This window comes from Gopherus evgoodei, chromosome 3, assembly GCF_007399415.2.
Source record: "Gopherus evgoodei ecotype Sinaloan lineage chromosome 3, rGopEvg1_v1.p, whole genome shotgun sequence".
NCBI classification, from domain to species: domain Eukaryota; kingdom Metazoa; phylum Chordata; order Testudines; family Testudinidae; genus Gopherus; species Gopherus evgoodei.
Window position 1 is genome coordinate 107,851,197 of NC_044324.1, and position 13,208 is coordinate 107,864,404.

Below are 13,208 nucleotides of genomic sequence, written 5' to 3' on the forward strand. Positions count from 1 at the left end.
TAGTGGCTAAAATAAGCTCCTGCATACTAAAACTTTTGTTTAACACATCATCAGCATATTCTCTCCAGCCATTTAATAGTTCACAATAATCCTCAATAAACCTCCATATTTTTCACAAAACCTATTTCTTTGATTCATATCACTACTGACCTTTTGGAATTCTTTTGCTAAAATGTCTGCCATTCCTAAGCTGGAGACCTTAGTTTCATTGCTTCATTGTTTAAGACTTTTACTTCCAATTCCAGTCATTCTTTTTATTACGTTGTTATAGAATTCTCCTAGATTGTCAATTGTACAGCTACTGCATAAATATTCATCATCCTTAATCTTGAAAGGGCCCCAATTAGCTTTTTAAAATTCCAGTTCAGAACTCTTTTCATGTTTTTTGACATTTCTTCAGCCTTAATACCCAATAAGTATAGGAAGTGATCATTTCCCATTTACTAGCTTATTTTATTTGTTGCAATTCCCAGATCCAAAACTGAAGAGGATCCATCCAATCAATTAAATCTAGTAGGTGCTACTGTGTTCAATATACCATTATGCATGTCAATAAATTGTTCTAAACATTTACCATTTCAGTCAGTTTTCTTACTTCACCATAGCACATTATGACTATTAAAGTGTCTGCAAATTATCAAAGGGTTTTTGACATTACATAATTTTTCTAGTTCTAAATTAACTAATTTTTATATGGATTATAAAAATTGTATATCTGTATATAAGTGATTTTGTTCTGCATGGCAATCTTAATAGCATTATATTCAGAACATAGTTTCTGCACATCCATTTTGACATAGCTAAATCCTCCCCTCCTTTGGTAGCCTCTCGATCCCTCCAGAGTATATCATACCCCCATAGACTGTACACAAGTTTACTTATTACCAGTCTTTCTTGCACACATATTATATTAGGCTTTTTTTCCCCATTTTAGAGATGGCTTTCTTAAATTCCTGTCTATGCATTATTAAACCATGCACATTCCAGCTAAGGATCATTAAGATCATGTTATTTAATCTATATTATTGCCTTCAGTCAAAATCCTGTTAATGCAGTCTATTGAGAGGTTGTCTGTCCTTACATATTTTTCTGCTACATTTGCTGTGATTTCAAATCTTTGAGGTTTTTTCTCCATCTGCAAGATGCAGTTAATTACTTCTATAAAGAGCACTATACACTTCTCTTTACTTACAAGCAATACATCATCTCCCATTCCTCTTATATTCTCCTCCCTGATCAGAGATGTGTTCTGCTGCCCCTGAACATCTTTTTCTTCTTGTGTATTTTTTCTATTTTCTGCAGTGTATCTTTTGATAGCCTCTGCATGAGATACTTTGTGAACAGGTTTCATTTTTCTCTAGCTTATTCTCCTACTGCACATCCTTTATTGCTGCACTGTGCTTTCCCCCGCAAGTGCTGCATTTAGGTTCTGTTCCTTCTACACACTTGTCATGGGAGTTATTTTCTCCACATTTACTGCACCACATTGTGCCCTTACAAATGGCTGTCATACAGCCAAACCGACAATTAAAGCTTCTCCCCAGCAGTGTGGGGAGTAGGAATATATGGTTTAACCCCAAAAGTTTGATAATCATTTGGATCCTACTGGGAAGTGTCCTACCTTTAAGTGTTATATGTACAGTGGTAGATGGCTTTCCCTCCCCCACCCTTACTAAGTAGCCATTTAACAAACAATACTTTCTCTTCACCTGTATTCTTTTAGATATCATCCTCAGATAATCCTTGTAGCATTTCATACATAACCCTTCTTACTTTAATCAGGAATTTAGGCTGTTGAGAAGTAACATTCATTTTCCCTAAGATTACAGTTTTTAGAAGTTTTTCAGCTTGTTCTTTATGCGTACGCTCTACCAATAGATCACCGCACAGCAATTCTTTTAGCTCTTTGAATGACACCAACACTTCGCTTTATCCATTCTGCCATTTTCAGGGGAGTAACATCCTCTGTTTTCACATCTTCTGTCTCTATTCTGACAACTATAAAATGCTGACTTCTATCCTGTTTTTTTTCTTTAATTTCTATGAATTCCTTATTTTTCAAACCTGATATATCTATTTTTCTTTTAATTTTTCCTGATCCGAGACCATCCCTCATCCCTTGTTTTTTCTCCTTCATAATCCAAGACAACTTTCTTTTTCCCCACTGACCTCCATTGTCAGGTTCAATGTTCAGCCTTATTTCAGCTGGGGGCCAGATGCAGTGCTCCACCCTTCCTCCTCCTCAACTGCTTGCCAGCCAGCCTTCTCTCTCTGCCATCCTCAGCTACTGCCTCCTTTCTCCACTAGCTGCGCCAGCCAGGCCTCTTCTCCTTCGGTTCTAGGGCACGGCAGGCTCTCCACTGGATTTCATAGACAGGTTATGACAAAGTCTGTCACCTTTCCCAGGATGATTCAAAACTGCAGAATAGCTTTTTTAATTGGGCCCAATTTTCCTTGCATTCTGTACAAGTGTTGCAAAGAAAACTTTATTACTCCAAGATTTCTGAGTTTTCCATATAAATATCTCCTTTCACTGGTACAGTCTTTAAGGGTCCATGAGAGATGACCTATTGTTTCTCAAACCTTAAATCCATTCTTAAATTCGTTTGTTAGAAATAGATTGCTATTTCGTCCACAGTGACCTGTTAAAATTCTGAATAAGGCCACTTCACTCTTCCTCTCAGGTCCTTGGATTATATAAACATTTTCAACTATTGGGCGTACTTCACAGATTCCCTCCTTTCCTCTGCCTTCATTTCATGTGGCCATAAGTTCCTGCCATTCCGTCCTTATCTCATTTTTGATTAAGTGTGTAAATTCAATTTGCTTAATGGGATGTGTAGGCCAACTTGTTCATGCTCAATAGCATTTTTTGCCTCTTTGTCTGCCTATGCATTGCCAGCAATCCCTGTGTGTGCCAGGATCCATATTATTACCACAGTCAGATCGCATTGCACTACTTCGTTTGTTAGCAGCAATATTTCATTAAGTGTATCATTTCCAGTTAGGATGACCAGATGTCCTGATTTTATGGGGGCAGTCCCGATATTCGGGGCTTCTGCTTGCTCTTTGGAGCAATCAATATACATTTGACAGTAATGTCCACACTTATCACAGATATATTGATTTGCTATATCTTGTATTTTTATCATTCTTTTCCTTTTTTTTATTTTATTATATAACTCCAGGTCTATTGCGGAGGGATGGTTTTCCATTGATAGAGTATTTTCCTATAGCTAGCCAGCCAGGAAGCAGCAGGCAGGTGCAGTTAGAGCCTCCTCCATTTCTCTCCTGCCAGGGAACAAGGGTAAAGGAGCAATCAAAGTGAATTCCCAGCTAGGGGCTATCAGCCCAACCAGAGCATGACCAGCTGATGGCAGGAAGCAACCATATCTCCCTTGCAAGGCAGCAGCACCTAGGCGCAAAAGACAGACTTTCACCCAGATCAGAACAAGGAGCAACCAGGGGCAGAGCCTCCAGGAGGTGCCAGAGTTAGTTGAACATCAGCTGGGGAGATACCAGAGCCAGATAGGATCAAGGCAATTCCTATAATCCTAAAGTTCATTCCATGCATCAACCTTCTTGGATTTATGTGCTGCTCATTTGGATGTTTGCAGTCATTTATGCAAATGAGGCAACGCAGCATCATAAAATATGCAGATCAGGCCATTTATCATTTGGGCAAATTTCTGAACCTTCAGACTTAGCAGGTATGTTCAGAAGAAAATTGTAGCCTCTCGCCCCTTGCCCCACCACCACTGGCCAAAAGCAGGAAAACATCAGCGCAGATCCAGGTATTCTCAAAGGCCTCTCTCTGTTCAGGATTGAGAGATAATACATTCTGTTTGACTCTAAATCTATTATATTAGAGCTGGGGGGGTTAAGCTTATGAATAAGGGATATCTGCTTGTTTCACCTTTCCAGGAAAAGAGAATTTACAAATCTGTATCGAGCTAACATTTTGACTCTAATTTATTATTTATTTATTGCAAGCTTTCATAAAAATGTCATTTGCTTAAATGTGTTTCTGTATCCAAGTATTTGAAATCTACGGTTGCAGTCGCTCACAAATGTACATATGAACCATAATATATCTCTGTTATGCTAGCTGCAGTAAAATAACATCTTTTGCACAATACTAATCCAGAGTCAGATACCAGCTCATAGTTCTCACACACATACACACCCACAGTGGGCAGTCTGCCTCCTTCTGATTGGTGGTTCAGTTGCCTATGAAATAGACCTCGGGAAGAGTTCTTGGGTTCCCATCCAGTACCTCAGACACAGGCTTCAGGCCTCTCTACCAATTCTGGAACCCATGCCTTCTATATGTCCCCACTAGCTGGTAGCATGGCTTAATGGATCCTTGCTATTAGAAATTCTCCCTGGCCAGCAGCTGGCTGTGAGCTACCCCTCAACCTCCCCCCTCCCACTCTCCCCCCCAAAAAAAAATCAGTGAAGGAGCTTCACCAGCTTGGAGGGAAGACAGAGGAAATCAACATAGCTTCAGATACTTGTATCTGAAGGATTCCACAGGACTGGTATCAGAACAATGTGTATCTTCCCCACATCCACTTCTCCCTGGGCCTGCTTGCTCCTTCTGCATGGATCCTCAGGCCCATGGAAAACTCTCTGTCCTAGGAACAGAGGCAGAAAATGCTGCCACAGAGGTGAACAACATTCAGCACATGAGGGGAGAGGCGCAAAGATGTTCCCCTCCAAACATGGATGCAAAAGGCACAATATGGCCCTTATTTTTTAAAAAAATGTAAACGCATCAATTCCTGTTTGCATTCCAAGTGGATCATAGTCACCAAGATGTAACTAGTCACATTCTGGAGACTCAACTGCATTAATAATTAATATAATAATAGTAGTTGTTTTTTCTTTCGGTGGATTTGTATTTGAAGAGGAAAGCGAGAGGGCAATGGGAGCTGTGACTAGAGATACACACATAGTCTGAGCAGGCCCTGTACTTGTTTCCCTGCTGAATCCTCATCAAGTCACCTTTCTATATATAGTTATTTCAATGTATAGCAGAAAACCAATGACAAGCACAATTGTTATGGGTTAACTGCTACTAAAAATACTCCCATACTTGTCCATCTATAATGGGCACTTTTGTATGTGCTCTTTGCTTTGGTGAAATATTGAAACTTCAGTAGCTTTATGAAAATCAATACTTTCCATTTGAAAATCTAGTTAATATTTGAACACAACGCAAAATATTCAGAACAAAAATATCTCTGTAGAATGTCTATGTGTAAATTTCAAATACAAATTCAAATTCTGTGCTCTCTATCTGAACAAAATTCTCTGTTAATGTATCGAATCAACACATAGTTCCCATTTTTAAGCATTTAGCTGTAATAGCCCAAACTGTCCCCTCACTTATACACCAGTGCAACAAAAGATTATTCAATCCTGAAGCTCTGGAGCCAGATCTTCAACTGGCCACAGATCAATTTACACCAACGGAGGATTCAGCCCTCAATGTTAAGTTCTTGTCAAGATGTATAGCACTCATTTGTCTATCCTGTGGGGTTCACTGCCATTTCAAATGCTGCATGAAGATAAATGAGTTTAACATAAAACACAAGCCAACATAAAATGGAAGCAGATTGTGAAGTATCTCAAACATATGCCAAAGGATATATAATAGAAGAAATGTCCTACCTTCACAGCATGCTGTGCATCCAACACACTTCGCTCTGGTAGAGTAAGAAAAGGTTTTGATTCCAGTGTTGTTGGCTTTTTGGGAGGTCTGGGTGGTGGGTATAGGACTTGGTTTTCAAATCTCCTCACCATGTAATATTGTTCTTCACTGATCTCTTCCACAATTGTTCTTGTTGGGGAGGATACAGTTTCATCAACAGATTTGCTGAGCACCTGAACAGACATATTTAGACGATACACAGGAATTTCCCAACTGTCTGCAGGATCGCCAGCACTGCTGATTAGCAAGTAAGAGTCTGTGATTTCTTCTTCAAGCTGCAGTCCAGGCATAGCAGCCAAGACATCCTCCTCAATGGAGAGATCCCTCACAGACACTTTGACATTAAAGGGCAAGCGGAACGTTTTGCAAAGCTCTGAAAGCTGGTACTGTCTCTTGTCATGAATCACTTCTACAAAGCCACCTTCCATATACATAGGAAGAAGCACTTTCTTATAGGCCTCACTTAATATTTGTTCACAGGCCAAAACATCTATCACTTTCTTCCTCCCCTGATATATGATTTCACCGGTCTGGCGCTGTTGAACTAGAAACTGGTCTCCAACAGAAACAGAAAACAATTCTGCATGGGGAGAATCAAAGGCTTTAGTTGCTACAACATGAAGCTGCTCCTTGTCACTTCTTGCTATCTCCAGGTCATAGGCAGTTAGAAACTCCCGAGGTCTTCTTTTGAACTTTCCTTTGTAGCTGGCAGGAATTAAAAAGTGTCTTTTGTGGGAATCACTTCTGATCTCAGATGCAAGGATTCTTTTCGCCTGGTACTTTTTGTGAATGACAATTTCTTTCCCAGGACATAATAAATTACAAGGTTGCTGTCTTCCTGTGGGTCCTTCTATTACCTCAGCAACCATAGGAAATTCTTTGCTTGTCCTTTCAAATACATCTTCCATGGATATTGGATGAAGGAAACAGCTAATATCATAAGAATCTGTTACATCTATGACTTCAATGTCTAGATCAGAGAGGATATGAACTATATCCCTTCGAACTGAAAGGAAAAAGGTAAAAGTCAGTTTTTGTTTTCACATTGATTTTGTAATGAAATATACACACTCCAAGAGACAACTTAAAAAAACCCTCTAAGATGTTGTACAACGATTGTGTCCACAATTTTGCCAATTATCAATGCAAATATTATAATTTAATTTATAATTTATACCAGCTGAACAGGAATAAATTTAGTGCATAATGAACTAACAGAACTCATTGCCACAAGATGTCCCTGAGGCCAAAAACTAGCAGGATTAAAAAAGGTGTTGACATTAGTATGGATAATGAAAACATCAGAGGTGAAAGTAAGCCGGTACACAGTACCGGTAAAAAAGGTGCAGGAGCGTACCGGCAAATAAGCGGAGCATTCAGTACTGGCTTACTTTCACCTCTTGGCTGCATAACAAAAAGTTCAAACTCAAAGCTAATAAAAGCTTGGAAAGGGAAAACTCACTGTCACGTTTGTTTGTTGTTTCTCTCCCTCTCCTCCTCCAGCCAGGCTGCCCAACGTGGCTAGGCTCCGCGTTCCCCCGACCCTCCCACTCAGCAGGGGCTGCAGGGCTCCCCTCTAGCTTGTAGCAGGGGGACCGACTGAAGGAGAAGACTCCCTACTAGCCTGCTGCCTGCATAAGGACAGTTTAAACTTAATTGTTCACTCCACGGTCCAAACCAGGATTCGGGGCTATTTCTGGCATCCTTGTTAATTTCACTCATGGTTGGTGGGGGGTGGGGGGTGACCAAAGCCAGCGCAGTTCTTTTTTGCCCCCCTGGAGGAGGCGATCTTCAGTAATATAATACACAAAAAATACAGTCAAAATCAGAAACCATTTCCAAGTTCAAATCTATGATAGATTTGAACTTGGAAATGGTTCCTGATTTTGATTGTATTTTTTGTGTATTATATTATTGAATATCGCCTCCTCCAGGGGGCAGAAATAGCCCTGAATCCAGCAGTTCAGACCACGGTGTGAACAGCTAAGTTTAAACTGTTCCTATGCAGGCAGCAAGCTACCCGGGGAGGCTTCTCCCTCAGCCAGTCCCCTTGCTCCCTGCTACAAGCTCGAGGGGGGCCCCTGCAGCCCCTGCTGAGTGCGGAGGTCAGGGGACCGGAAGCCTAGCTGCGTTGGCAGCCTGGCTGGAGGAGGAGGAGGAGGGAGGACAAGGAGAAAAATGTGACAGTGAGTTTTCAGTTTTTCAGGCTTATTCCAATAGTAAAGTTTTATTGCAGACTGTACTGGTAGTAGTAGTAGTAGCTTTATTTTCTATATCTACGTCATGGAATGGGAGGGATCCATGAAGCATGTAGGAGAGGTGGGTTGCTTGTGTTTGGGCTGTACGGTTAAGAAATGTAACTTACTTCCACCCTGGCCCTGCCCCTTCTGAGGCCCCGCCCCTTTGGGGGGCAGAGTGGGACCCATACCAATAAGAGCTGTATTTTACTTTCACCCCTGGAAAACATCTACAATTACACTATTATAAAAACCAATACTGCTTTTTTAAAAGAAGAGATATAAACCTTCATGTTCCAGGGTACTTGGTTAGCTTATCCCAGAATTGTCCACTATTTGCACCTTCCTCTGAAGCATCGAGTATCGGCCACTGTCAGAGACAGGATACTGCACTAGATGATCTGATCCCGTGCAGCAATTCCTATGTTCTCATAACTGCATTTGCAAAATTGCATGTGCTAGTAATTACAGGTGCAAAACTGAGGATACTATTAAAGTTCGTTTGAAAATTTGGTCCTAGCTATTTTCATTATAAACAAGTTCTCAGGACAGTGTAATTTAACAAGGAGCATTATTTAAAGGCCTCTTTCATTAAGTTTTTTACTGTACATACATACTCAGACATGCTGCATAGCAGCTCCTACATTTATATTTCATGTGTTATGATATACTAATTCTTCACTCATTAAACTCAGTACTTAATGTCCATTTTATATAATAAGAATGTATGACAGATGCTCAACATCTGTGTATGCACACTCTGCCCTTGTCATATCATCTTCAGGAACCAAACATTTTGACTAGCATGAAGAAATGTTGCCAAACTAAGAGTGATCAGTGAGAATTAAAACAGTCTACAAATGGATACATTTTCTGTGAGCTGTGGAGGGAGTTACATACATCAATCTAGTTATTGTTGGTGGGGCTGGGGGGAAGGTGAGGGACTGGACACCTGCATAGCAACTGCCCACAGCCTCTGAAAACGTAATTAACCACCCTCTTACCAGTGATCTTTTCATTGAGAACCGAGTTTGCCTTACTTCATTTAAAATCTATAGAGAGAGCTTCACTGTTTTCTAACGAACAGTGAGGATCCATTTTTTGCAGTTCACAAGTAAACAGTTAACCAGGTGCAGAATGACTCATTTCTAAAATCAACGTTTAGGAGACATTTAATGTAGTTTACATATTGAATGCACTGTGAAAAACATACACGTGAATGCAAATAAAAACAAGTAAGGCACACATCAGGATGTGGAGTTGAGAGGCAAGTGCATATTTCACATTATCTCACAACCATCTGGCAGTTTTTTAGGAAACTAAACTAATTTTTACTTAGGGCTTCGATCCTGCAGTTTGGACCTAAGTGGGCACAGGGATACAGCTATATGGATTGCAGGATTGGGGCCCAAGCCACTGATTCCAGCAACAGTTTTGAAAAATTGAGTATTTTAGCATGTGAAGATACACAGTAAGCCTATTAGCTGGATATTGGATTTGACGGAATATCTCTAATCAATCATTTAAAAAAAATTGAGTCTTGCACAAACAATTGCTGCCCATCCTTCTTTCATTGTCCTCTGTTTTAGCCATTTACTTATATCATTCCTTGCAGAAATATCCATTGTAAAAGGGTTTTTTTGCAAAACATGCTGCTGAGTGGCATACTAATATGATTCCATTTTCATGGAGCTGTTTCTGATATAGGCATAAGGCAGAAAAACCTTGCAGGAAATTAGGCACCAATCCAGCAGATACTTGCACATGTGCTCAACTTTACTGCTATGATTAGTCCACTCAAAGTAGCAAAGTCAAGTGTGTGCATAAGCACTTGCAGGATCTGGGGCTACCAATGTAATTTTCTTCATGGAAAAGCTGAAAAATCTTGACTGTCCTGTATCTTGCTGTGGACAAAATCAATCCTTTTTACAAACAAGAATTATATACATATACATATACCCACACAGCAATTTTTAAATCCTTAAAGAAATGATTCACTTATTTTTTCCTGTTTCATGGGTGTTCTAAAAAATAGTCTGTGCATTTTTAAATTTTATTTTAGTTAACTCTGGATAGAACTCAAGTTTTGTTCCTAAGCCAGTCACTGCATGCACAGAAAAATCTCTAGCTCAGGTTATTTGGTGCTTTAAACCAGTGGTTCTCAACCTTTCCAGATTACTGTACCCCTTTCAGGAGTCTCATTTGTCTTATGTGCCCCAAGTTTTACCTTACTTAAAAATTACTTGCTTACAAAATCAGACACATATACAAAAGAGTCACAGCACAGTATTACAGAAAAAATGCTTACTTGCTCATTTTGTCTGTATGAATTTTTAGTTTGTACTGACTTCACTAGTGCTTTTTATGTTACCTGTTATAAAGCTAGGCAAATAACTAGATGAGTTGATGTACCCCCTGGAAGACCTCTGCGTACCTCCAGGGGTACATGTGCCCCTGATTGAGAACCACTACTTTAAACTCAGGCTAGTTGGCCCAACAGGGAAATGAGTTGAGATTCACTTTCTGCTGATGCTGGAGCTAGTAGTGTAGAGGGGATGCAGAAGTTCAAGTTACATCTCATCAGCTGCTAATCCTATCACTCTGGGTAGTTGCAGTGTAGTCACTTGGCTCTCACTCAAGCTAGGCTAGCTCAGGCAGAGTAACTCAAGTGTATTATTTTGAGCTAATTGTTGCAGTGAAGACAAGCCCTATGTTGGCTTCTGTAATATAATAATAATACCACCTTGTATTCAGATAGCACCATGTGCAAGAGTATCTCCACACACTTCACAAACAATAATTAAGCCTCTTAACACTGTTGTGACATAGATACTTACCTTTATATCTATTTTACAGATAGCTAAATAGAGCCATACATTAAATAACTGCCCCATGGTAACACAGTCAATAAGAGTTTCTGGGAATAGAACCCAGAACTCTTAGTTCTCTGCTCCATCTGCTTGAAAAAAAGTTTCCTCTCTAAAGATAATTTAATAGTAGTAGTATCAGTAAAAATGATAATAGCAGATTGTAATAAAAAGATATGGAGTCAGTATTTGAATTAGAGGATGAAGGAAGAAGGAGAAAAATTCTTTCCCTTCTTTCCCCATTTTTAAACTATCAGAAGTAGTAAATATGGTTATGGAATACCCATCTTCTACCTGTCCAAAACAAGCACTGTCTAACAGATATTTTGAGCAGTTTGAATTCAGTTTAAAACAGGCTGCTAGGCACAGAGGTACAGCTCATTAATTTAGATTATTACTTACATTTCATCACTCCTTGTACTTCGTAGATCGGTGCTAGAATCAGACAGCCATCAAAATTCTCAGGAAGTGGATTAGAGAAGTCCCGTGTATATAACATATTGGTAAATTTCACAATCCGGTTTCTACTTTTGGGGATTTTCCATTCAACAATCTCTTTCAGGGTGTAAATATGGTCATCTTCACATTCATAGAACTCTCCTTCTTGTGAGAGTGGCAAAGTAAAGGAGTGAGATTGGTTATCTCTTACCACTCCGCAGTTCACAGTCAGCGTCCCATTGACCTCTTCCACGGAGTTGAACATGATCTGCTCACCTTGTTTGATGGTGAAATTTGCCATTTTTATGTCTTCATTGCAATAGAAGCAAGGATGGCCCAGTCGCGTTGGCCCAATAGAAACCTTTCTTGTGATTTCTTCAATGCTGAGATATGGAGTTTTATCAGCCACAATCTTACAAAGACCTAAGAACACGAATGTTGTATTATACAAGGGCACTTGGAAAATATTCAAGCATCCACTGTTACATCAACTTTTAGTTCATGAACCCATAGAGCCAATAAAAACTCAAAAATCAAAACAAAACAAAATATTTATAATTTAAAGTGTGATTGTATTGTCTGAAAAGTGGCTCTATGAAAACAGAATCATGAAGTTTCATTACTTATTCTCTGAGGATGACATTCAAACCAGTGCAGAAGGCCAGTAAGCACAAGACCTGTGCATCACTTAAGTCCCACTTAAATCTGAATGTTAAAGTTGAAATGGGACACATAGTTCCTATATTGACACTTTAGGCACGTGTAAATTAAATTCTTAACAGCTTTCATAGCAAATATGTTCAAAATATAGAGGGAAAGATAATTTTTCTAACTGACCACCCTGCAAAATCAACTCAGACGTGAAAATCAAGCAGCATCCTCCCAGGTTTTCAATACACAAAGAAGTGTAACCCCTTGGGGGTTTAGAGAGCATGGCCCCTTTAAATCTTTTTCCTAGAGGTGAAAGAGTGTGAAAAAAGGAAGGAAACTCCAGGGGGTGGCGCTGGAGCTCAGAGGGAGAGAGAGGGAGCAGCCCACAGGCCCTCGCAAAGGAAGCAGTGGAGAACCTGCCTGAAGCCTGGGAAAGACAGGGTGGCAGATCGGGGACAGCTCAGAACAGGACCTAGGAGGAGCCCTGTGCCAGGGAGAAATCGCCTGAGAAGGAAATATCAAAGCAGATTATGCCCCACTTTATCAAAAATTCTGATTAGCCCGAAATATTTAGAGGTGTTTATTTAATAAGTTTACCAACGAAAAGTAAGTTTATAAAGCTGACTGATTGACTGCACTGGCAAGACAACAATCTCAAATCCAAGAATGGAAGGAAGTTATACCAACTAGTGGTACCAACAGTCATTTCTCAGGTTTTAAAAACAGCAACAGTGATAAAGTATAGAACCATCATTTACTGAACAGCTTCAGAAGCAGACAAAAATGATTGTAGGAGTTTTCTTGCATAATTTAAATAATGCTCTTTCAGCAGTCAACCACTGCTCCAATAACAAGTACAAGAATGATGATACACATTTTCTTCTGTGACTTGCGCTAGTAGTCTGGACCCAGTATCACAGCTCAGAGCTGTATGGGGCTGTGAGTACTGGGGCTTGTGACTCTGCACTGGGAACAAGGAGGGAGGTTGTAGCTAGTTAAGTGGGGAGGTGGTCGCTTTGTGTGGCTTTGCAGAAAGCAGCAGGAGAGGGCACCGAAGGGGGTTGTTGGGGGAAAGTTCCCTGGCACCAAAGATGACCAGGAGCACCCAAGACTCACTACTGAACTGGAACTTTGCTCAGGACTCCTGAACTCTGTGTGCAGACACATTGTTTGGTGTCTGCCCTTCCAGACTGTGCTATCACTGGGCCCGTGGGGCCTTGGCTTGGATGCAACCCTGTTCTACTGCTCCCCCTATATTTCCCCTTGTTGTATTTCTCCTCTCATTCCTCTGTAAATAAA

The 13,208-nt window shown here is 40.1% G+C and overlaps 1 protein-coding gene across 1 annotated transcript in view; it reads right to left on the reverse strand.

Moving 5' to 3' along the window:
• Positions 1 to 13,208, reverse strand: part of THEMIS (thymocyte selection associated) — a 103,531-nt gene that overhangs the window by 63,922 nt on the left and 26,401 nt on the right. The window contains 2 exon segments of the mRNA XM_030556264.1: positions 5,677 to 6,722; positions 11,223 to 11,681. Of these exon segments, the coding sequence (XP_030412124.1) occupies positions 5,677 to 6,722; positions 11,223 to 11,681 (1,505 nt within the window).